This window comes from Tenrec ecaudatus, chromosome 15, assembly GCF_050624435.1.
Source record: "Tenrec ecaudatus isolate mTenEca1 chromosome 15, mTenEca1.hap1, whole genome shotgun sequence".
Taxonomy (NCBI): domain Eukaryota; kingdom Metazoa; phylum Chordata; class Mammalia; order Afrosoricida; family Tenrecidae; genus Tenrec; species Tenrec ecaudatus.
In genome coordinates this window covers 13595771-13620493 of record NC_134544.1, presented here as the reverse complement: position 1 = coordinate 13620493, position 24723 = coordinate 13595771, and the positions used below count along the sequence as shown (strand labels likewise).

General features: G+C 40.5%; 1 protein-coding gene across 2 annotated transcripts; it reads left to right on the top strand.

Moving 5' to 3' along the window:
• SERPINB7 (serpin family B member 7) lies at positions 1-24723 on the top strand. Of its 2 annotated transcripts, XM_075532919.1 has the most exons (7): positions 1-168; positions 3629-3679; positions 6547-6663; positions 18444-18561; positions 20390-20532; positions 21207-21353; positions 23586-24723. In XM_075532919.1, the coding sequence occupies exons 1-7, from the start codon at positions 1-3 to the stop codon at positions 23982-23984; spliced, it is 1143 nt and encodes a 380-aa protein (XP_075389034.1). In that variant the 3' UTR covers positions 23985-24723. The 2 variants fall into 2 exon arrangements, with proteins under 2 accessions (XP_075389034.1, XP_075389036.1); XM_075532921.1 differs by lacking the exon at positions 3629-3679.

Sequence of the window (24723 nt, the reverse complement as noted above, 5' to 3'; positions counted from 1 at the left end):
ATGGCCTCCCTTACTGCAGCAAATGCAGAGTTTTGCTTCAACTTGTTCCGAGAGATGGACAACAACCACGGGAATGGCAATGTCTTCTTCTCCTCTCTCAGCATCTTCACAGCGCTGGCGCTGATCCGCCTGGGGGCTCGAGGGGACTGTGCATCTCAGCTGGACCAGGTCAGGCTCAACTCTGTTGCCGTCCAGGGTTTCTGCCAGTCTTCAGGAGTGCCAATTATTTTTCCAAGAATCTATTTCCCTGTGATCATCCCCATAAAAAATGCAGACTATAATTGGAGAAAACAAACAAAAACCCCAAAGTCTTTGAGATAATTCCAACTCATATGGCCCCTATGGGATAGGGAAGAACAGCTTCATAGGATTCCTTCCAAGGCTGCACACTTGTCCAGAAGCCGATGGACACATCTTTCTCCCACACAGCAGCTGGCGGGCCCCAACATTGATCTCTGGTGAGCATATGAGTGTCCATCCACAGTACCACCCGTGTTTCTTATCAGAGGATGCAGTGTCAAATCCTCACACATCCCAATGAACCCAGCCCTAGCAGATTGAGATCTTGTTTTACAGTGACCAGACAGAATAGTTCTAGAATCAGAGATTTGCGTTTTCCCCTCAGGAGAGTATTTTGAAGTACAAGTATAGCCCGCCACACCAAATTAAGGATGCATGGTTATTGTAGAAACACACAACCCACTGCCACTGAATTGGTTTTGACTCATAGTGACTCTATCGGAGGCTGTGCTCTTTATCGAAGCAGACTGTGTCTTCATTTTCCATGGAGCAAACCACTGATTCACTGGCCTTCCCATTAGCTGTCCGATGCTTAACCCACTGTACCGCTAGTGAATGTGTAAGAAACTATACCATAAAAAAGAGGCAGTTACTACTGTAAGATTGAATTACTGTGAACAGTAGTTCATTCTGTTTCATTTTAGAAATCTGGAGTGATTTGGGACACATTCAGCATGACCTGTAGGACTTATTAGAAAGGCAAATGCCTGGGGACTACTCCACTTTGCTGAACCAAAAGGCATGGGGACACAGGAGCAACCCGTGTTTCATAAGCCTTCCTGGTCCACAAGAATGTTTGAGAACCACTTCTCAGTAGACATGGATGAGACAGTAAGGCTAGAAGGAATTAGCAATGAAGTCCTAGTCATCCAAACGCAACCAACTTAATAGTACATTCCAGATAGCAGCACGTATGCCCACTGCCACGACCTTCAATTCTCCTGAACACAGCTCTGAGCCTGGGTGTTCAGGGAACTGAGATGGCCACTGTTGTGTGTTCTCTCAGGTATTTGTCATCTGAATTCCGTAGCTCAACCAGAAATACTGGTGGATAATGAGTCCAGGTTGTATCTACCTTGATTTCAGACCCTTCTACCCACTAGTTTTTCTCTTTTTAGTTGTTCTCAAAAAATGCTATTCTTCTGTGGCATTGAGTTGATTCTAGAGCAAGCTTCTCTATTGGAGTCTCTCATCCATGAGTCCTTGTTGAAGATTGTGCAGAGAATTTAGTTAGAATACTTCCCTTCTCTCTATCTGAAGAGCGTAGTGAATAGTTACTGCTAAAACACTACAGATTAAGACGGTCACTTTTGGACTGGTGCCAAAATAACCAAACCCAAACTGATTGTCAACTCATAGCAACCCTATGGGACAGAGTAGAATTGCTCCATGGGCCTTTCAAGGTGGCAAATCTTTACAAGACTACACTGCCTCATCTTGCTCCCCGGGAATGGCTGGTGTGTTAGAACTGCTGACCTTGAGGTTAGCAGCCAAAGGCCTAGCCCATGGTGCCACCAGGTCTCTATTGAACATCTTGTGTGAGTGAGTTGACAATAGCAACCAATTGCTCAGAATCTCATTTGTCTCATGTTTTTGAATAAGCTCTCTGACTATTACTTTATTTGATACTCATATGAGCACCTTGAAGAAGCTAATATCCTGATTGAATGTTAAAAAATGAGTGGCTAATCAGAAAGTTAAAGGTTCAAGTCTATCCAAAGGCACCCAGAAGCTGGGTGGTCTACTGCTGAAAAATCAGCCATTGAAATACCTACAGAGCTCCGTTCTAGTCTGAACTAGAACTAGTCTACTTCTAGTCTCAGCCTGGGTCATCGTGAGACAGAGCTAACTCCATGGCAACTAGTTCTGATCATGAGTAGCAGGCAGAGATGGGATTCAAACTCAGAGCTCTTCTGTAGCAGTGTTTCTCAGAGTGGCACTGCTCACAGTCTGGGCCAGGAAACGTCTTTGTGGTGGGAGCTCTTCATTGAAGTCCGTTTAGCAGTATGGCTGGTCTCTGCCTACTGGATCCCCAAAGTGCACTTCCTCGCCTGCTTCTCCTGTTATGGCAATCAAAGCTATCCCCAGGAGAGTGGGCAAAATCATCTCCAGCTGAGAATGCCAGAAAGCTGAAAGGCAGCCCAAAGTGCATGTTTGCAAAGATTCAGTTATATTTGATAACTATAAAACCCTTGAAAAAATTAGCAACTAATAAGAATACATCACTGATTAATTAAAATACAAAATGCTTTAGAACCATTTTGTTGTCTCCCCTAAAGATGGGAGAGCAGAGAGGTCTTGAATACAAACAACCTACTGAACTAAATGTATTTAATACTTCCATTGTATGAGGCAATGTGTTGGGTAAGGTATAACTGTGATCAGAAACCCAAATGTCTGCATTCAAAGAAATCCAGTGGGTAAAAATAAGGCTTGGAGTCAAATAATTCTAAGTTTTTGTATTAGGACTACATTGACCAGGAGCAGAACGTCCTCATATGAGGAAAGCCCCAATTGTGAGGTGGGAGGCGGGGAGGACAGCCTTAAAAGCATCCAGACGGTGATATTATTTTGGATTCTATCCAAATTACATGTAGTTTAATATTATTTCATGTAAGAGGAAATTTGAGAAAGAAATAGTGATAATAGTTAGAAAGTACCATGGGGATTTAAGATTCCCTAATGTGAACAATAAATTAAACAGATGAAAGAAATAAGGAAAATCTGGTAAGTAAAATGCAATCACAAATCTAACATAAATGCACAAATTCATGCACTTATTTATATTGGCTCCAATGTTAGTATTATAGGCCCGGGGTAATTTCATAAAGAGGCTTATTCATTCCCCTTGTCACCAGACCATTGTTGTTAAGGTAGGGGGACCCATGCTAGCATTTCATTGACTATATTGACTAAAAGTTGAGGTGCAGTCAGTTGCTTGCAATTGAGTCCGGAGGGGTGTGTGTTGTGACATTAACATCTGCACCAACCATCAGTCAAAGAGGAGAGGTTGGGAAGTAAGATCACTAAGGCTTGTATATAAATGAACACAGATGTATATAAATCAGCACATCATGGTGGCCCAGAGAGACGGCAGGAAGTGAGCAGGAAGAACCTGGAATGAAAAGTTAAATGGGGACAAACTTTCCTCCCTTCCGGCCCACTGATGTTCGTTTGTTGGTGTGGGGTGAATTCGTTCTGGATGCTAGTGACCTTGGGGTGGCCTTTAGACACCATTCTTGGGAAAGAAATCTTTTCATTTTCAAGACCTCTTGTTACTCCTTCTCCTGGCATCTCTGACGGCCTCTGCTCTTGTGCCTGTTTGCAGATCCTTCATTTCAACGCCGCCTCAGGACACGGGAACACTTCTTATACCAAGGTAATGACCAGCTTCTGTCAGCAAAATGAGTGGGAAACCAAGTGGAGAAATCCATTCCATTCCCTTCCCAGGACTAGAAGTACACATAGTCTCTATCTTTCGGTACAAAGAAACAGGTCTCATTCGGATTTCCTGATTGCAGACACTTCAAATCCGACCTCTGATACATTACTTGTGGATTATTCATTTGCTATGATTTTATTTGTGCACTGGCTGAATTTTGGCAAAACAGCCTGGAATTAAATGTTGTGTTTCCTCCATGAGAGTCACAGCCAGCTTCTCTTGGTAAAATGGATTATGCAGTGCACAGATGATCCTGTCCTCCATCGCTAATTTCATTCCAGGGCAGTACTTCTTTCTTTTCTTACATTCAGTCAGAGATACTATTAGGGGTGGAGCTTTGGCTTGTGGTTTTTTTCTCTGTTTTTGTAAAGTGGAAGAATTATTGAATTCAAGCATGCAATCATTAAAAAAAAGTACTTTTAACAGTAGCACGGCATTTTATTACAGATGCCTATTGTGTTTTAAAGTTGAACTATAAAAGAAAACCACCCAACATGAACGGGCCAATGTTTTCTTCCCGCTGCAGCCACCGGGAACAAATGAGACCAAAGGATTAGATTCAGGAAGGTGTATGGCGATTGAAAGCTCACAGCTTTTGCTAGAAACAAGTAAGAAGGGAGTTTTCTACTTTGAAGTGATTGGTAGAGATGAGGGCAGTGAGGTTAACAACTGGATATACACACACCAGTTTAACTGCATATGCACACATCAGTTTAACTCTTTGAGTAACTATTTCAGAATATGAGAGGCCTCATTACTGTATGCCTTTTTGTTCCTTTGGGAAAGAGACTGATGCTTAAGTAGACTTGTACTGGAAACATCAATGAATCATGACTTTACCAAAAGAATGTTCACTGTGAATTCAAAATACTGGGATAGATACAGTTGTAGTTGATTAATTTCTATTAGAAAATATGTGGTTTTCAGAGTAATTGCCATATTTTAATTTGCCTTATTTATTTATTTAATATGCTTTAGGTTTATTAGATTCTTGGAAAATTATCTCACTGATAATTTTTACATTGTTAACAGGTATACAAATCAGGATTGTTTAATTATTTTACCATTCCATATCTTTTAAAACTAAATACAGAAAATAACATCAATTTAGGGGAATAAACACATCAGTATGCTTGACTTAGTTATTGAATTAATTTACTATCATGAGCTTGTTGGATTCTGTTAATTTGAACACTTTGCTCACCCTAGATCTAGGATCTAATTGTCTTATACATTTAAACATTTCTATTTTATTAATGTGTTAACATCAAAATAAATTTAATTCATAAACCTCTGCTTTCCCACATATTTTTAAAATCATATTATTGGGGCCTCGTACAACTTTTATCTCAATGCATCCATCCATCCATTGTATGCCAAGCACATTTGCACATTTGTTGCCCTCATCATTCTCAAAGCTTTCTACGCCTTTACCCTTTTATATTACAGAAGAAGTCTGAAATACCATTCTATTCTCTAAGCACCTCAGGAGATTCCCAAACTCAGGCACTCCCATTGAGTCAGGGGACACAATGTTGTAATTCCACATTTAGGAATTTCCACTGCCGATAGATGAGTCCTTTGAGGTTAGGACTCACATCTTAAAGCCTTTATATCCTTGCGTCCTATCAGAGTGCCCAACGACCATTCATTAAATGCACAAAATAGGTAAGAATCAGTCCGTTTGTTAGAAGGATTGATTTGGAAATGAACAAACATTTAAATGTTACCTGTGAATCCAAAGAAAGCTGCATACACCTCACCAATGACACTTTAATCTTCCCCTTGCCCATCTCTGTTCTGACCTCAGTCATCTCTGGGCAACAGATGCACAATGAATTCCCCCAACTACATTCCCACACAGCAGGGAGTGGAGAGCCAGGTGCACGGCACCCACATGTGGAAAACTCCCTTGCTGACTGTCAGGGTTTACATCAGGGCTGGAAAAAGGCTTTACTTTTATTGAAAGTCCCTTAAAAAAATCAATTTAGTAACAGTTATCTTTTTTTAAGATCTTTGGGGGTTGGAGATGGTAGAAGGTAGAATCTAGATATCCAAAACAAAACAACAATACAACCCCTCCCCCCAAAACAACAAAACAAAAAACTGAACTCACTGCCGTTGAGCCCATTCTGACTCATAAAGACCCTGTAGATATAATCGTCCTCCACTCACATTCTAATTTTGTAAATGCCTCTGGAGTGACCTGATTTTCAGAGTTAAACACGCCTCAAATGAATTGGTAAGCCTTCGTCTCACTTCTTTCTTTGCCCTGTTGCCTACTCAATTCTATGATGTCACTGGAAAGGGAGAAACGAGCTTCAGTGACTAGAAGACTCCAAACTGAGTGCGCGTCTTCATTTTAAGAGTGAGTCTTCCTTACATCATCAACATCTTAGAATTTTGATCACCTCTCAAGTGAGTCAGTATGCTCATGGACTTGTCTTTAGAAAACAAACAACAGAGACGTCCATACTCTGAGTATGAGATGGGCTATGTCCCACACTCATGCAGCCATTTGATTGACAGAGGATTGTGAATTTTAGCACAGCAATGCGCACACAATCAGGACTCTGCCTAACCTGGTGATTACAACAGAGCGATTGCAATTGCTCCTCCTTTTGCACTCAATAAGAATGGCTTAGAGTTTGTAGATATCCGCCATCTGGGTTGCTGCTTTCATAGCATCATTATTTCTCATACTTTCATGGTATAAAATATCTGTTTTACTTCAAGTGTAAATGAGATTATGCATAATTTTGTAGTTCAAGAATAATTTATTTTTATAATCTTTCTAATACCAGCCAGGACTCCAATCTCAACTGAAAAGATTCCTCTATGAAATAAACTCATCCCACAAAGGTTATGAGCTCAGCATTGCCAATGGTGTGTTTGCAGAAAAGGTGTTTGATTTTCATAAGGTAAGAAACTGATATCTCCTCCACTAGAAGGTCATTTCGACTTTGAACTTGAGAAACTTGTTCAATAATACATTGTTTGAAGAAAGGCTACACCTTTCCATTCAGACACAAGAAGGTGCCTTATTCTCAGCTTCTTTCTGCAAATCATATTTGAGGATGCTTAAAACACATCATTACCCTGCTTCCAATGTACAGCTAGCTATATTTCAGCCGGTTAATCCACGTATTTCGAGTCACTAGAATGATGGGTTCGAAACCAGACAGCACAATTTTTACTGGATTTACTTGGAGCTTCAATTGGGTGGTGGAGAGCTGTTTGTTTGGGCGGGGGGTGGGGGAGGGTGTTTACGGGCTGCAGAGGAGACCTTGGGTAGCTAAGCATCTGGCTGCAGACAGAAAGGCCAGTGGATAAATCCACCGGCAGCTTCATAAGAGACAGGTGAGATCACAGGCTTGGAAACCTAAGTCAAAGTTCCACTCGTTTCAGTAAGGCTGACATCAGCTGGAATCTTATCAACAGCAGGGGCTTCCGATATAAGCAACGGAAACAAAGTTTCTGCATCTTCCTGAGCTGTGGGCTACAGGGTCATGTTTGAATCATCAGTGCTGAGTCTTCTCACACCATTCCTCTTTTTATCTCAGCTATGTCCTTCCTCATTCCTTCCTGTAGCAGCTACAGTGTAGCTCCTTACCCACTCAACCAGATCACTTAGGAGTGCCTGATAGGCATGCTTATGTTAGAGCTGCTGCTGGTGCAGTGGTTAAGTAGCTTGACTCCTTAACCCAAAGGTCAGTGGTTCAAACCCACCAGTAACTTCCCTGGAGAAACATGAGGCAACCTGCTTTCATAAAGATTTACATCCTTGAAAATCCTGTGGGCAATGCTACACTATCCTATTGGGTCATTGTGAGTCAGAATGGACTCATTGGTTTTGGTTCGGTATCCTTGGATTCGGTGGCTATTGGCTGAGGAGCACCCAAACAGGCCTGGGGAACAGACACATCTGGGTCAACCGCCCCATTTTTAATAATATTGTATGGTGTTTGTATTGCCTGTGCATCTACCATTGCAACACTCCCACCCAAAGACTACATTCTGTCCCAGAACATACTTCACACATTCTATCTTCCTATGTTCAACTCATGTTTTGAAACCAACATTGCGGTGAGAATGAAAAGCTGCCTCCCTGGTTGGTTGCCACAATTCTCTGGGCATGTTTTCGCTCCCTTTTAATTACCCATTTCTCAGACAGCCATACAACTCCACCTCAGGGTTTATCTCCAACTGCATCTCTGCCAGCTCTCTGTGTTCCACCCAATCATTATTGCTCCATCTGTCTGTCACCCACACACATTCTTTAGTCCTTCCCAGCACCACTCCCCATTCCTCTGGTAGCTGGCCAACTATGAAGCATTGGGCCACGTTTGTTATCTTCCCAACAGATTCTTCCACCAGCTACGCAGAGGCCACTCTCTCGGTGCAGCCCTGCACTCCATGTCGCTCAATCCCACACGTTCCGCTGAGTCCCCAAGAACTGGCCAACTCTTCAATCTGGAAGTTGATCTGTCCATCAACATACTATTTATAGCAGAGTTTCATGTTTAACTGGAACTTGGTGTATGTAAAGGCCAATGTATCTAGAAATATAGTAAACTGAAATCTGACCAAGAAAGTGCAAAGCAGAGACACTACTATTTCTACCTCCCAAACATTTAAGTACAGCCAACTATTAGAGTACTACTTTTGGTTAAAAAAAACCCCCAATATATATAACGAATATGTATCTGACTAATATATATATAACCAATTATCAATTTTCATTTACACATGTGAGGGAAAACTGGATAATCTCCAAGATACCTATATTTTGTTTAACTATTATTCACATCTTGGTATTGATGAGTGGGTTATGCTTTGGACTGCTGTTCAAAACCACCAGCTGCTTTGTGGGGAAAGATGAGGCTTTCTACTCCTGTAAAGAGTTCCAATCTCTGAAACCCACAGAAGCAACTTTACCTTATCTGTAGGGTCACGATGAGCCAGAATCAACTTGATTTCAGTGAGTTTGTGTGCACTTAAAAAACAAACAAACAAACAAAAAACATAATGTTTTATAAATTCTCAGTACAAATAAGCATGGTATCCTTGAAGGACCAACCACAACTACCACCACCACCACCATCTCTACCACCACCACCACCAAACCAAAACATGCTTGTTGAGGTGAAAACAACTAGCATGATTTTCAAGGCTGTTAATCTTGACAGAAGTAGACTGTCTCACCTTTCTTCAGTGGAGTCACTGGTGGGTTTGAACTGCTGACTTTTCAGTTAGCGGTCCAATGTATAACGCACTGCACAACATGAACATCATTCTTGACATCTTAGTCTCCTTCTTCCTTCAATTCCTGTTAAAGATGCCTCAAGTCAGATGTCTGCAAATATCATTCCATACTTTTCCAAATTCTACCGCCATTTTGTATAATTTCAGCGTTACTTTTGACGAACCAACAAGCTTCCCTTTGTACAGTTTCCTGATGGCTCCACACCATTTTGAATGAGTGAAGACCGCAGCCACAGTCTGGAGCTCTTTCGTACCTGGGAACTGTTCCCCTCCTGAAATCTACAGTTCTAATTTCCTCATAAACCCCTGTGCTTCCAGTTCTTTCATGCCTTCATTGCCACTCAATCTGTTCTTCAACTGGATCGAGTTAGTCAATCTTTTGGCCTCTCCATTTCTTCTCAATGTATCAGCTCTCTCCTAGCTTCATTGCCACACCAAATGACCCTAGCTATTCATTCTCTGGCCATTCTGTTTCCAGCTTGTTCCTTCTTACAGCAAAGCCACATCTGGGTCGATCTCACTATTTCTCTCAGCTCTCCTCCCTGAGCTACTGAATGATACCTGTGGAAATCCTGAAAGTGCCGTTCAAACTGAAAAGGCATGGCTGCCCATCCCAGCTACGTTCAGAGATAGTGCCCTACACTGATAGTGTGTTTCCTTAGTAATATTTTCTCTCATTATTCACAATAGTTATTAAGAGCTTTCTTATGTTTCTCAATTCTCCAACAACCCTTTACTTCCATTATCAATTTCAAATAAAGATCTTATCTTCTACTTGAAAAGAAAAATATAGAGGACAGTAGGGAGAAAAATACCTCCCTATTTCTCCCTACTTAGGTCCTGATCCTCTCCCTCTGTTCATCAATTTCAGAGGAAGGACATTTCTGAGTGGTTAATTCCACCATTTCTATTTTCCTTCCGGTGACTCCCAGGTCTTTAGGGATCTGGTTCCATCAATCTTCTTCCTAGATTTCAATTACTTACAAATTTCTTCCTCACAGCAGTTTAATGTGTTCAAAATGCTGATATTTTCAATATTTTTTCTTGTTTATTTTAATCTCCTACTCCCCAACCTCCTCATAATTAGCTCTCCTTTTCTTTATTTCTCACATCGACAATCAAAGTATGCAAAATCAAGCTTCTTCAAAGAGTGCTATCTACACACGGAACCCATGTGTTACCCTTTCATTTCTCAATACTTTGAAATCTGACTCCCTTCTCAACTGCTCCCAGAAAATGCTTCTCACAAAAGTGATTATTGATTTCTGTATGGACACTCAAGCTGTGAATATGTTTAAGTTTTTATCTTACCTGCATCATAGATTTTAATTCCATTTAAGCACTCACCCAGACTTCCCTGGCATAATTCTGGTGACACTGATTTTGCCTGGTTTCCCACTTTCTCTGACTACTTCATCTTCAGATTCCTTATATTTATTCTTCTACCCTTCTCTAAATGTCTCATGTTCTTTAGGCCTCTGCTCTCAGACAACTTCAATTTCCCTTTCTCCCATCTCTGCCAAGAGAAAATTATCTGCTTTGACAAATTACAATTTATTGAAGCTGTCCCACATGTCTTTGCAGCTCTCCACAGCTGTGTGATGAGTCATTCCTTGTCTATCAGGGCCAGACTCATCATGTCTACTGTAAGTTCTCAGGTGAGCATTCATAAGCCCCTCAACACACCATCTCTCCCACACCCAGATCCCCTTTTTCCCTCTAATGTCCTCTTTCCATGTATAGCCCATCAGTTATCTGGGACATCATTAAGATCTTCCTTCCCTTCCACAGCCATCCATCAGATTCCTAAGGTTGGCCTTTTACTTTAGAAATAAACCATATTTTGAAATTAAATTACTAATAATTTTGAAATAAACTATAACTTATGGGACAGTTTTAAGTATTCTAGAAAGAATCCCCCTCACCCCGCTGGATCTTTTGAGACACCCTATCACTCTTGAGTACTTTTGCATGTAATTCTTACAGTTATGTTCTCGTACACAACCACAAGGTAACCATCACAGTCAGAAAGGTAGCATTGTTAATTACTATAAGCCAAATGTTAGAATCCCCTCACGTTTTCATCAGTGATCCTGCCACCAGTCCTTACAGCATGTATCCAAGGATTTAATTAAAAACCGTACCTTTTATTTAGTTATTATGTCATTTAAGTCTCCTTCAAGTTGGAAAAGTTTCTTAATCTTTCCTTGACTTACATCATCTTGACAGTTTTGACGTCATTATTTTGAATGTCTAGTTTGGGTTTCTATTTTTTAGTGTGTCCTTCAGTGTGGTTTTCCTGGATATTTTTGATGATTGAATTAAATTATGCATATTTGGTAGGTGATGTTTTGTAGCATCGTTTCAATTCATCTCATTGCTGGTAATGTTGACTTGGACCACTTACTTTCAACTAAGTGTCTATTTCCAGTCCTGCCTGCTTGCCAGATCTGCTTTCTTAGTGTAAGAAAAAATCATTCACAATTTCAAAGTTTCTATTCAAAATCCACCATTGAATGAAGAATTATAATTCATGCCAGAAGTAAAAAAAAAAAAGTTGGCTGAAAATAAAGATCATCAAACCAATGAAATAGATCTTACAGGGTAGCCAGGTAATGGAGTTATTAGATACCATTTAAAAAATAACAATGGTTATTGTCTCGCTTAAAATGGAGGTGGGGGGGGGTAATAGAGAACAAGCTTCCAGAAAACCACTAGCATTAAAATCCATTACAATGATCAATTGGAAATATGAACACCCAAATTAATAAAAATAACCAAAACGAGTGAATGAGTAAATGGATTAAATAGAATATTAGACTCATCAGAAGAGATGATCAGAGAATTAGAAGATAAATGAGACAAAATCTCCTTACTGAAGTATTGAAAGTTGAAAGAATATAAAATTGGAAGGAGAGAAAGAGACATGTGGGGCATGTATTGTAAATCTACAAGAAAAGATATAGTAAAAAAAGGAAAAAGATATAGTATACATGCAATAAAAATATAATATATATATATATATAATTAACCCAAACCAATCTGATTGTCATTGAGTTGATTTCATTTTGTAGAGAACCTATGTGGGGTGTCCAAGACTGTAAATCTTTCTAGGAACAGATAGCCTCATTTTTATCCCATGGAGCTGCTGGTGAGTCCTCAGCTCACTATTTTCTGGGTAGCAGCCCAACCCCTCGTCCACAGTGCCACAGAGTGCCCCTAAATTAATGACAAAGAGAATGAAGGGGAGAAAGGTATTTGAAAAAAATAGTAGCTAAGAACCTTTTCCATAACAATAAATGACATCAACCTAAAGATTCAAGAAGTACCACTATCCACCTGTTAGTATATAATAGTAAAAACAACAACCAAAGACAAAGGAAACAACTTAAGAGTGGACATGTAAAATGAATGTATTACTATCAAAGAAGCAACACGAAGACTTATAGTTAATCATCAACAAAAATGTTGAAACCTGAAAAGAAATGAAAATGAAACCCCCAAAGTTCTGAAAGAAAATAACTGGTGATCTTGGATCATAAACTTATTTTTAAAATGAATACATTGTCAGAAAGATGAAAAGTGAGAGAATTCATCTCTAGTAGATGTAAAGTGCATACTGAAAGAAAGTCTATTATCAGAAGGAAAGGGATCACAAATGGCAGCAAAGAAATTCTGGGAAGAGCAACAGAGATGGATAGATGTGTGTATTGTTGTGAGATGGGGTAAAGTTGGTTTTGACCTGTAATTACTTTGTACAACAGAATGAAACACAGCCCACCTTGTTGTCATGCTTGAATTGTGGAGGCCACTGTGTCAGCTCATTTCTATTTTTGCTGATCGGCTACTTCATCAAGGATGATGTCCAAAACATATGAGACAAAATCTTGCCATCCTCACTTCGCAGGAGCTTTCTGGTTGTACTTTTTCCAAGGAGATTTGGTTGTTCTTCAACTGTCCATGGCAATATTATAATTCAAACCAATGATCCTTCTCTGGTCTTCTTTATTCATTGTCTAACCCATTCATGCATATAAGGTGATTAAAAATACCATATAATCTATCTGGCTAAATGTTGACTGCATAAAATAATAATGGTGTTACATTTCTTAGATGTTTACAATACATGGAGAAGTAAAATATATGACAATAGTAACAAGAGGTAAAGTCGGTGGGGGTGGTGGGGGTGGTGCAAGGAAACATTCTAAGACCCTTGCATTATCTGAACACTACCGAAGTCTTAATTTTACACTAGTCTTTATAACACAAGTGTACATGAAAATCTCTAGGAATAGAGCACACACAAATATCAAGTCAATGCAGTGAAAGAAAGGAATAGAAATGTTCAGGGAATCCCAAAACCATCATGGAAAGGAAAGTGAACTTGGGACAGGTGGCATCTCTAAGACACGACTATAGGATGGTGTAGTTGTGTTCTGTGGAGTTGATTTTAGCTCATGTTGTTAGGTGCTGTCGAGTTGGTTCTGGTTCACTGGGACTCTGTACAACAGAAGGAAACATGAGCTGATCCTACACCATCATCACAATTGTGTTTCAGCCCATCGCTGAAGCCACTGTGTGAGACCAACCATGAAACAAACATCAAACAGTCCATCCAACAAACACAACAACAGTATGATGGTGTTGTTGTGTTCTGTTGAGTTGCTTCTGACTCACGGTGATCCTAAAGGATGGAGGAGAACTTCCCCATAGGGTTTCCAAGGCTGTCACCTTTACAAAACCAGATCACCACATCTTTCTTTCATGGACTGGATAGTGGATTCAAAACACCAACCTATCTGTTAGCAGCTGAAGACTTCACCATTGGCCCCATGGCTACTTAGTAAGATGATAGATATACCTTGATTAAATCAGTGATCTCATTAAATGCATTTTATGCCAATTTAAAAGGCACAGGTAAAATAACAAAATTTTATTATTTTGTTTGGAGAAAGAGCTTAAACGTCAGATTCAGAGAAATAGATGTTGTAAAGATTTATCACTAGAAATATTGGCCATCTCAAAGTTTTAAAACAATGGCAAATTAAGCCCCAAAATACAGAACAAAAGGAACAATGAAGATCATAAATTAATATTATAGAAAGTGTATATGAGATGAAGAAAACCTACAAAGCTAAAGGTATTTTGTCTTTGTTTTTAAGACAAATCAAACTCTCAACCCCTCCAAGACCGACCAAGAAAAAGAAACACAGCACAGATGATTAATGTCAGAAATGAAGCAGGTATCATGATTACATATTACATAGATATCAAAAAGATACTGGTTAAATCATCGATTATTATTATTTTACCATGAGCTGAACAAGCACATAAAATGGACTACATTGCTAGCGGGACATTGTTGCTAAATGACAACAGATAATTAGAATAGTCCTAAGACTATTGAGAAGATTGGATTCAAATCATTCCCACAAAGGAAATTCTAGGCTCGCAGTGCTTCATCAGCAAGTTATTTCAACTATGCAAGGAAAAACTAACAATAGTATGACACCAATAGCAAAAAAATAAAACAAAAAGCTTCAAACTCACTGCCCTTGTGTTGATGCTGGCTCAGCATGACCAAGTAGGACAGGCTAGAATTGTCCCTGTGAGTTTCCTAGATGGGAACTATATTTTAATAAAATAGTGTTATTAGAATATACTTCATTTATCATACAATTTAATCATTAAATCATATTAAGAAGAGTCCTACAATCATCACCACGGTACATTTCTGAGCATTACCTCCCTGGACTCACTCAATTCAGAAATAAATTGTTCACTCCTTATTTCTCTCAACTACCCCCTGCCATATATAGATTAGATTTTATACACAGAAAATCATACAAAACACACTCGGGAAGCAAGCAAACCACAACAACCAACCATGATCAGTAGACAAAACAGAAAAACCTCACACAAAAAGAAAGCAGAAACGATTAAACCCTGGAACTATTTAAAAATAGGACAGAAGGAATCGCGAATGATAAGGTGTTACATGTCAACACGATTGCATCTGCCTTAATCGACTTTACAGTGCTCTGTTTGAAAGCCAGGCTCTTCCCATCCCTGTGCTGTGTTCCGGGGGGATTCACGAGAGGCTTCTTCCACGTGAGGACCCTGCGAATGGATTTTGGCCCTTCCACTGCTATGCATCGCCTTCTGGGAACAGGTGTTCACAATTTAAGCTCCAATACCACCCCTTCCTTAGGATTTGGATTTTATTATTAACAATCATTGGCTCACACACGCTGGTGTGCTTCTTCCCTATGGATTTAGTTGATGCCTCACTTCTATGGCTGCTTGTTTGAAGATAAGCTTTGAAGACTCCAGACACCATTCTTCCTGACAGCTGGACACCACACTTTGAGACAAGCATAATCTTGACACTTAAATCTTCCAAAGCTACAACAAGAAAATCAATCTAGACTTTCTTGAAACTCTAGACTCTTCTAAAAACTTTAAGACTGAAAAAATATTTCAAGTGTAGTGGCAAATTGAATCCAGTAAGGGATGACAGGGCTCCTTTTAAACATATTATAGATGAGAAAGATAAAGCATCAGAATCAAGAACTCTGTTCCAGGAATTCAGTGTCAACGTAACACTTAAAAGCAATAAGCGCGACACATCACCCTGGGAGATGAAAAGAGAAGGAACGTGGCATCAACTCAGTAGATGGAGAAAGCAACTCTTACCAGCTGATAGAAAAGGAATGTTCGAAAATATTTGTTGTAAACTACCAAGTGTTTCCCTCTGCCATCAAGAGCAAGACACAGATGACTTCCAAAGCACATCTAGCCAACACAGCACTGAGGGGAAAAATAAGTTTAACACTGTACACATTGGTAAAGAGTACACAAACTATCCTTGTTCATTGCTGTAAAAATGCAAAAGAGTATATGAACAAGTTTAACAGTAAACTTAACGAGGCTAAAATATAAAATTCATTTGTATTTCTGTGAATTAGCCATCATTTAAAAAGAAGAATTTTAATGAAAGCATTTACAGTGGCATCTTAGAACATCAAATTCCATGAAAGAATCTATTGAATGATGTCTAAAATCTGCCCCCCACAAAAGAAATCATTGCTAAGAGAAATGAAAGATGACTTTAAAAACAAAGGATACAACCAACATATTCACTGATCAAATGCTCAAAATATTATAAAGATATCAGTCTGTCCCACATATATCTAGATTCAAAACAGTTAATATTTGAGTCATTGAAAAGTTTATTTAAAATTTTAAAATGGAATGAAATGTATCAAGAAAAGTCAACCAGATTTTATAGAAACAGGGAAAAAAAGGAGAACTTCCATCGCTGGACACTAAGGCAGATACACACACACTATAATAATGAAAGTCTTGTGGTGTTGGTGAAAGGGCAGTGAAATAGATCAATGGAAAGAGTGTAGAGTTGTAGATTTGTCAAAGAGATTCACATACCAAACTCACTGTCATGGAATTGATTCCAATTCATAGCAACCTTATAAGCAGGCTAAACATGTCCCTGTGGGTTTTGAGACTGTCCATCTTTATGTGAGCCCACAGACTCATCTCTCTCCTTTGGGGAAGCTCCTGGTTTGGATCTGTTGACCTTTGGGTTACCAATCCAGCTGGTAGCCCCATGTTACCAGGGCTCCTTAAGGCTCACACACAGGGGCACTGGTGTACAATAAAAGTAGTTCTGCAGAGCAGTAAGGATGATCTGATGTTTTGTAGCAAATGGCAATGGCTTAATTTGCTGTCAATGGAGAAAAACAATGCATCTTGACTCACACTATGAACAAAAGTGTAAATTGCTGGTGGATCCTCGATGTAAATGTGAATGGAACAATAAAGCTTTTTCAGTGATAGAATTTTCTGGTAATTACTCTGACCTTTGAAAGGCACAGGTTTTCAAATCTTGTTTAGGATACATAAAGCACAGATTACAAGGGATTGGACTGATAACATGGAAAGCGCTAGAATGAGTAACTTTCACTGAAGATCATTCAGCGACTGAGACATCAAGACTCAACTAGAGAAGGTATTTTCTATAGATATAAGCAATGTAATACTGACACCCTGGATAAAATTGTCTGTAAACCAAGAGGATATATATATATATATATATATATATATATATATATATATATATAGAGAGAGAGAGAGAGAGAGAGACTGGCAGAAATAAAAGGGCACATCACAAAATAATATATTTAAGACATTCAATCTCCTTTTTCATTACATAAATGAATGTGTGGATCATAAGTTGATTCATTTCATAGTCATGAAAAGGTAGAAGTGGAAACGGATGACAAAACCAAGTCTTGGATGATGTGGAGCCACTAGAAGGCTCACATTCATCTGGTGAAATTGTCACCTTCCACTGGAATACTGCTTTTCAAAGTATACTAAAATTGAACATACATGTACCACGTGCCCCAGAAATTCTACTCCTGGAAATATTCTCAACAGAAATCCATATATGGTATGTGTACCAAGGTGCATGAAAAAACTTTACACTGGTATCATTAATGTAACAAAAACTGAAAACAGCCCCAATACAATTATGTGGTTTATAAAGCATATAAACAAATTATTATATACTCATATAATATTACAAATGAATAGCCCGCTCCTGTATCCAATAGGTTATTTCACACCCAAAACTAAGAGAAGAAGACACAAAAAAGTATACATGCTGCGATTTTATTTTTTGAAGTCCAAAGAGAAAGTTAACGTATGGTATTGGAAGTCATGAAAATAGTCACCATGGAGATGGGGAGGTAGTGCTTGGTGATCTGACACAGGGTGGGAAGTAGCCCTCTCTGATGCTGGCAACGTTGTATGTATCGACAAGAGCTCAGTTTACTCCAAAATACTCTCTTGGACAAAACATAGCCAGCTGTAATTTGCTTACTTTAGTCTGGATTCCTCCAAAGCTAAGCCTGGAGTAAATATTTCTACATAAATAAGGAGGAATTCTCTGAGGAATACTCCCTCTGAGAGCACAGGGAGGTGGCAGAAAGAGGGCACCAAGAAAGAAGGGAGTCCATTCCAAGGGCTCGATGCGCTGTGGCCAATTGGTTGAGAAAGGCTAGGTTTGCAACTCTGAGGCAGGAGTCCGTTCCTGAGGGGAAATGAAGAACATCTGCTTAGTTAGAGTCTCTGGGTGGTACAAATGGTTAAGGATTTGACTGCTAACCCACAGATAAAATGTTCGAGGACAGCCAGAGGCACTTCAGAAGAAAAGTCTGGTGCTCTACTACCCTATCCCTTCCCCGCCCCCAAAGCAGTCATTGAAAACCTTCTAAAGGCCAGTTCTACTGTGCCACACAGGACGACTAGTCTTGAGTTGGGGGCAGCTTGACTGTAACTTAGGTCTGGTTTTTGGTTGAGGTGTTTAGTTGCTGGTCATTTGTAAATGCCAAAACTGTATTCTTCTTTACAGAACTACATTGATTGTGCCAAGAATTTATACAATGCCAAAGTGGAACGGGTTGACTTTACAAATGATGTAGAAAACACCAGATATAAAATAAATCAGTGGATTCAAAAGGAGACACATGGTGAGTGATGTGGACTATTTGGGGAGAAAATCTGTAGTTTTATAAATGCTGAGAAAGGATCCTTGGTGGTGTGGTGAACTGTGAATTGAGCTGTTAGCCACAAGAGCAGTGGTTCAAATCCATCACTTGCTGTGTAGGAGAAAGATGAGGCTGCCCACTTCTGGAAAGACTTAGTCTCAGCAACCCAAAGGGCAAGTTCTCTGTCCTTCCAGCTCACAGTTTATTGGGATCGACTGGCTGGTAGTGAGTTTTAGAAGTCCTGAGAAAGGTACCCTGAAAGCTGAGCGATTCTCTCATGTGTCAGAAACAACCCCTTGTAATTCTAAGTAATGATCATTGTTATTTTAATGCAATGTGATTATGAGTAATTTTAATACTTTAAAAAGAAATTAAATAGCAAGTCCATTTCTCTCAAGTTGATGCCAACTCATAGCAACCCAGCAAGATAGTAGAACAGCCCCAGAATGCTCCCAAGACTGTGATCTTCATGGAAGTGGGCTGACACGCCTCTATCCCAGGAAATGAATGGTGGGGTTGAGTTGCTGATATTTTGCTTGCTTTAGAATGTTTAACTAATGCATCATGAAGACTCCCTTAATGCTTTTTGATTTTCAGATAGTGCGTCTTTTATGCTGTATCATTTGATTAGGGAACAATCCTGAAAGACAAACAGATATTGTGACCATTTAATAAATGAATGATAAGCAGAGGTAATCGACTCAATTAATGAGGCTTCCATGTCTTTCAAAAAGAGCCCTGGCCTGATGGAAGTTCTACCCACTCCTTAGCTTGCCTTAACATAGCTCCAGCTAGAGTTGTGGGGGCCCTAATTTGTGCTCCAACCAGCTCTGGCAGCACTGTGGGTTAGCACTTCAAATGCACCAGCTGCTCCTTGGGAGAAAGATGAGGCTGTCTAGTCCTGGACAGATTTATGGTCTTGTAAACCCTATATAAGGTTGCTATGACTTGGAATCAACCATCTGGAAGTGGGTTTGACCTGTTTGGGTTTAACTTGTGCTCCAGGAGTCCTGGAGACCCTATGGTTAAACTCTAGGTTTCTAACCAGGTTTCAGGTTCAAACCCACCAGCAGCTCAATGGGAGGCAGACCTGGCGACCTGCTTTCTGTAAGGTGACTATGACTCAGAATTAACTTGATGGAACACAACAACAACAACAACAAGCACCATGACCACTTGTGTTCATAAAGCACCCCACGATATCAGCTGACGCAACTGCTGTTAGCTTACTTGCTTCTCATTTGCTAGAGTGTGAGACCAATAATGGAAGGACTAGGTCTTCTCTCTCTGTAGTTTAACTCCCCAGAGCAGTGCATCGCATCTAGCAAAGACCTTATTAGTGTGATGTGAAGGAGGCAATTGGCCCTTTCATCCAAGTGAATGAGTCCGCTTAAGCATGGAGAGCTGTCTCGCCCAGAGGTTTCCAGTCAAAGCAGTAAAGGCAGGATAGTGTCAACAAGCACAGACTCTAAGACGTGTAGTTCTGGCTTGGAACCCAACTGCCATTACTTTCTTGATGTGCATCTTTGGACAAATACGTGATCTCTCAAGACCCTGTCTCCTTTTCTGGAAACAGAAACAGAAAAGCACAAACCGAGATGGGCAGTGCTTGTCTCATGTCTCACAGAGCCTCTGTGAGTGAATTGATATTGTCCATGGTTTTATAATGTGTGACCTGCAGTCTTTCCCCGTAAAGCCTCACCAACGACCTTATTCCTATGTGCGAAAGAAAAAGAACTCATGCCTATACAGTTTTTTTAATTGAATTTATTTTGAAAATTAACGTTTTCCACAATGGATTTTTCCAAAGGCAAAATCAAAAACATCTTGCACGAAGGCAGTATCAGCTCCTCCGCTGTGCTGGTGCTGGTGAATGCTGTGTATTTCAAAGGCAGATGGGAGTCAGCGTTCACCAAGAGAGAAACCATTATGGGCCGTTTCCGGTCCCCAAAGGTAGGTAAGCCTCCCACCCCATGTCCAACGTGTAACCTGTAGAATCACCACCCTGCAGGAACTGTGTTGCTGACTTGATGGCAACAACCCCCACCAGACCCCAGGGCATTTCTCCACCAGCAAATGGTGTCTTCCAGCCTCAAGCGGGTTTCCTTCAAGTTCAATGAAAGGACAATGTTAAATGTTGGGCAGGAACTTTATGTTTATTGTTACAAGACTTAGTTCTTGAAATGTATCATTTGATCGCCTTAGTTTGTATTTTCTTTGTGGCAAGAGAAAAATTCATAGCATTCCTTTTTAATTTTTAGTGGGATTTTATAATGATACATTCCAGTCCTCCTAGAGAGACTGTCTGAGGTGGCATTCAGTGGAAGGCAATGGGAAGTGTGAGAGACATTAGGTCACCTAATTGTCACAACCCTAGGCAGTTGAGACGGCGTGGCATAAGGCAAGGAAGCATGGTCGCACAGCTCAGGGGGTTGAGTGAGGCAGCCAAACTCAAAACCCATGGCTTTACCACGGAGGCATGTCCAGAGGTGAGTCCTGCTTGCTGGCAGTGTGTTTGAAAAACCTACAGGATCACCTGAGCCAGAACCGATGGCACTTGGTCGGTTTGTGAGATGGGGGGAGCTCCAAGTCTCTCTTTCTTCCTTTTATTGTGCATTGTCTTTCAGTGTCCTGGGAAAGAAGTGCCCCTGATGCACCAAGAACAGAAGTTCAATCTGTCTGTCATTCAGGACCCACCCATGAAGATCCTTGAGCTCAGATATAATGGCGGCATAAGCATGTACATCCTACTGCCCACCCAGGACATAGCTCAAGTGAGTCACCACCACCATTTCCACCGTTGAGAAACAACAGAAAACCTTTTCATAGACTCTTTATTGAGAAAAAAATTATTTCATTTTTTGTGGTTGTAGCATACATGTACAGTAAAAACTTCTACACATAAAATTCAGTGACATTTACTACATTTTCCAAATTGTACAGTTTTTCTCACCCTTCCTGTCCAAATTATCCCTCCTCCATTAACATAAACTTCTGCTCCCTGTGCTTCCTGCGATGCGTAAGTTTGTGAGTTGCTGTTGTCAATCGGATTCCATACGGATCCCTCTTTCAACGAGCATGAGCCGCAAGGCAGATGGTTTATATTATCTAAGTGCCACAGTGGGCTAAGCATTGGGTCTTTCCCCCAAAGATGTGCAGTTTTGGAAACCCTAAGGAGCAGTTCTGACCTGTCCCATTGGGCTTCTGCTAGTCAAAATCAACTCCATGGCAGTGTATTTGGCTTTGGCTTATGGCTGGTTTACAGATGTCAGGGGATTTTTTGGTTTAAGGTTTAGAGATTTCCTCAGGCCAATAATTTTGAGTGTTCGTGCAGCTTCAGTCTGTTCTCATCCGAGGATTTGGAATTGCATTTTGCAATCTGCTTGAATTCTTCTCTAGAGCCTTTTGTCCCAAACACCCAGTAATGGTAGCTAGGCACTGTAAGGTAATATAGAGCCTGGCTCTTATCTTACAAATCTAACAGATTTGAGAAGGTGTGACCTGCAAGGAGAAAACGTACAGATAAGAGATGCAAAGCCATAGCCAAAATGAAGGCAAGGGGGTCCCTTCAGTATAGACACCCCAGGGCCCAGAACTTTATTTTAGGCAGGTTTTAATACCCTTCCTGCACATAACCTACAACTCTTGGCAGGATTACACAAAGGGACAGTTCATAATTCTTTGAAGGTACACAAAGAAGCATTAACACATCAGCCAAGTTAGTCACAGTTGGAAGGGGAGGATGAGGTTGGTACCGCGAAGTCACTAATATGTTTGCATAATTCTGTCTTCTGCAGCTTTAGCCAGGGGACAGGACGCAAGTGTCCGCTTATCTCAGGTGGAGAGGCAGGCCAGCCCTTGCTTCCTCAGTTCTCAGGGCCGAGCCATCACCATTTTCACACTGGCCATGAACCATGGAAGGTGTTGGTCCTGTCCCATTTGCCTAAGGAGCAAATTTTCCCGTACCAGGCACCATGACTTTTCCTCTTGATACTCTCATGCATCATGAATCTTTGCATTTCAGATGGTCATTAGAACATGGAAACTTACTCATGCATGCATTTGACACACATTTAGAGAGCCTACTCTGTGCCAGGTGCTGTTCGAAGGGTGGAGATCATCTTATCTCCCTTTAGTGTAATTTGGGTTAAATATTTGTAAAGTTAGGACTTTCAAAATGTCCACTTTGGTGGCTACAATGACAGTTTAGGGCTTCCTGGTACGTGCCCATGAAGTCCTTGTTCATGCACTACTAGTATTTTGATAGACGGAGCACCTTTGAAAATGCCCCTGAGATGGAACATAGAATGGAGTTTTGAAGTCTGAGCCTTTGAAAATTAAAACGATCCGTCTCCTCTGCTTCTGTTCTTTCCTGTAAAGCAGAGGCGGAGTTGCTTTATCCCCAGCAGAGCAAAGACCAGGAGCCCAGCACAGTTCAAGACAAGGCAAGGCAGGCAGTGGAACCAGACGCCATTACTGCAGCTCAGAGACCTTCATCAGCTTTCAGCACTTCTTTTCTTTCTCCTGGATTTGGCTCTCTGAATTTGTGACCTGCAGTGACCAGAGGCCTAGGCTCCGTCCCAGATGTTGAGATCACCTTACCTAGCCTTTTCTGAACCTCCAGTCATGTTTATCACCTCATTTGATTCTTACGACAACTACGTAACAGGAAAGGGAGTCTCATGGAGACCAGTTGCCATTGAGTCATTTCTGACTTACGGCACCCTCTTGTGTGACAGAATGGAATTGTACTTAGTAGGGCAGACTTTTCTCTGAGGTTTCCCCAAGTCAACTCAAACTCCCCATCTTTCAATTGATCGTTGAATATGTAACCATTTGCATCGCCCATGGACTTCTCTCTGTCTGTCTCTCTATGGATATGGACACGCACTTACATACAAATATCCAGGGGGAAATAATTATGGAAAACCATATGTCTATGCAGTTGTTCTTTTGTTTACTTGGCATCCTTAAAATTATAAACCACCTTTCGCTTATTCCAACAGATTGAAAATAAACTGACCTTTCGGAATCTAATGGACTGGACCAATCCAAGAAAAATGAAGTCTCAATATGTTGATGTGTTTCTTCCACCGTTCAAGATAGAGAAAAACTATGAAATCAAAAACTATTTAAAAGCATTAGGGCTGAAAGATGTCTTTGACGAGTCCAAGGCAGATCTCTCGGGCATAGCTGCAGGTGGCCGTCTGTATCTGTCGAAGCTGGCGCACAAGTCTTACATAGAGGTCTCCGAGGAGGGCACCGAGGCAGCCAGTACAACGGGGACGAACATTGTAGAGAAGCAGCTCCCTGAGTCTACAGTGTTTAGAGTAGATCGCCCATTCTTGTTTTTTATCAGGAAGAGAAACATGATCCTGTTTAGTGGCAAAGTCTCTTGCCCCTGAAAACCCAATCGGTTTCTATTATAGTAGTACATGCAACATAAAGTAGTACATTTTAGTTGGAATTAAGTGATAATTCCTTTGGACGTATTTCCTCCTAGCACCGTGGATATGCATGGCTGATTGTCTTGGTCTGGCTCTGCTCTTAGCATTTCTACCATGGCCCCTTTCTTCCATTCCTAACTTCATGGCATGTCTAACTATACCCATTTCTATGATTTGCCCTGATTGCCACACTTACAAGTATCTGAGGGCATAACAGTCTTGGACTTGCTGGAGAGTGTTCCATTTACCAATGATGCTAAGCAGTTCTAGGAATCTCTCTTGTAAGCTTTTCCTTAACCCTTTGACCCCACTTTCATTGTGAATGATCCAGTCAATAAGTCAAGCTGCTGCGAACAACTTACTTTGCTAAGGAGGCATTAGAGTTTAGAGTTGCACATCTCATTTTTAATCAAGGTATAACAAAACCCACTGGCACAGGCCATGCTGTAGGACAGAGGAGAACTACTCCATAGGATTGGATTTCCAAGACTGTAAACCTTTACAGCAGTAGACTGCCGCATCTTTCTCCCTGGGAGCAGCTGGTGGATCAGAACTGTAATGTTTTGGTTAGAAACCCTGTGCTGCCAGGGCACCTTCAATGTGTAATAAAACATTTAAAAATAGTGATTGCGTTTGGGGGCTGACCAACCTACTGTACTGATAACTTCAATCGGACATCTTTGGGCCTTTCTTTGGC

Coding starts and splice junctions, on each gene's coding strand:
- SERPINB7 (XM_075532919.1), top strand. CDS start 1: ATGGCCTCCCTTACTGCAGCAAATGCAGAGTTTTGCTTCAACTTGTTC. Junction 6,664..18,443: donor AGGTGTTTGATTTTCATAAG/GTAAGAAACTGA, acceptor TCTTCTTTACAG/AACTACATTGATTGTGCCAA. Junction 20,533..21,206: donor GCCGTTTCCGGTCCCCAAAG/GTAGGTAAGCCT, acceptor ATTGTCTTTCAG/TGTCCTGGGAAAGAAGTGCC.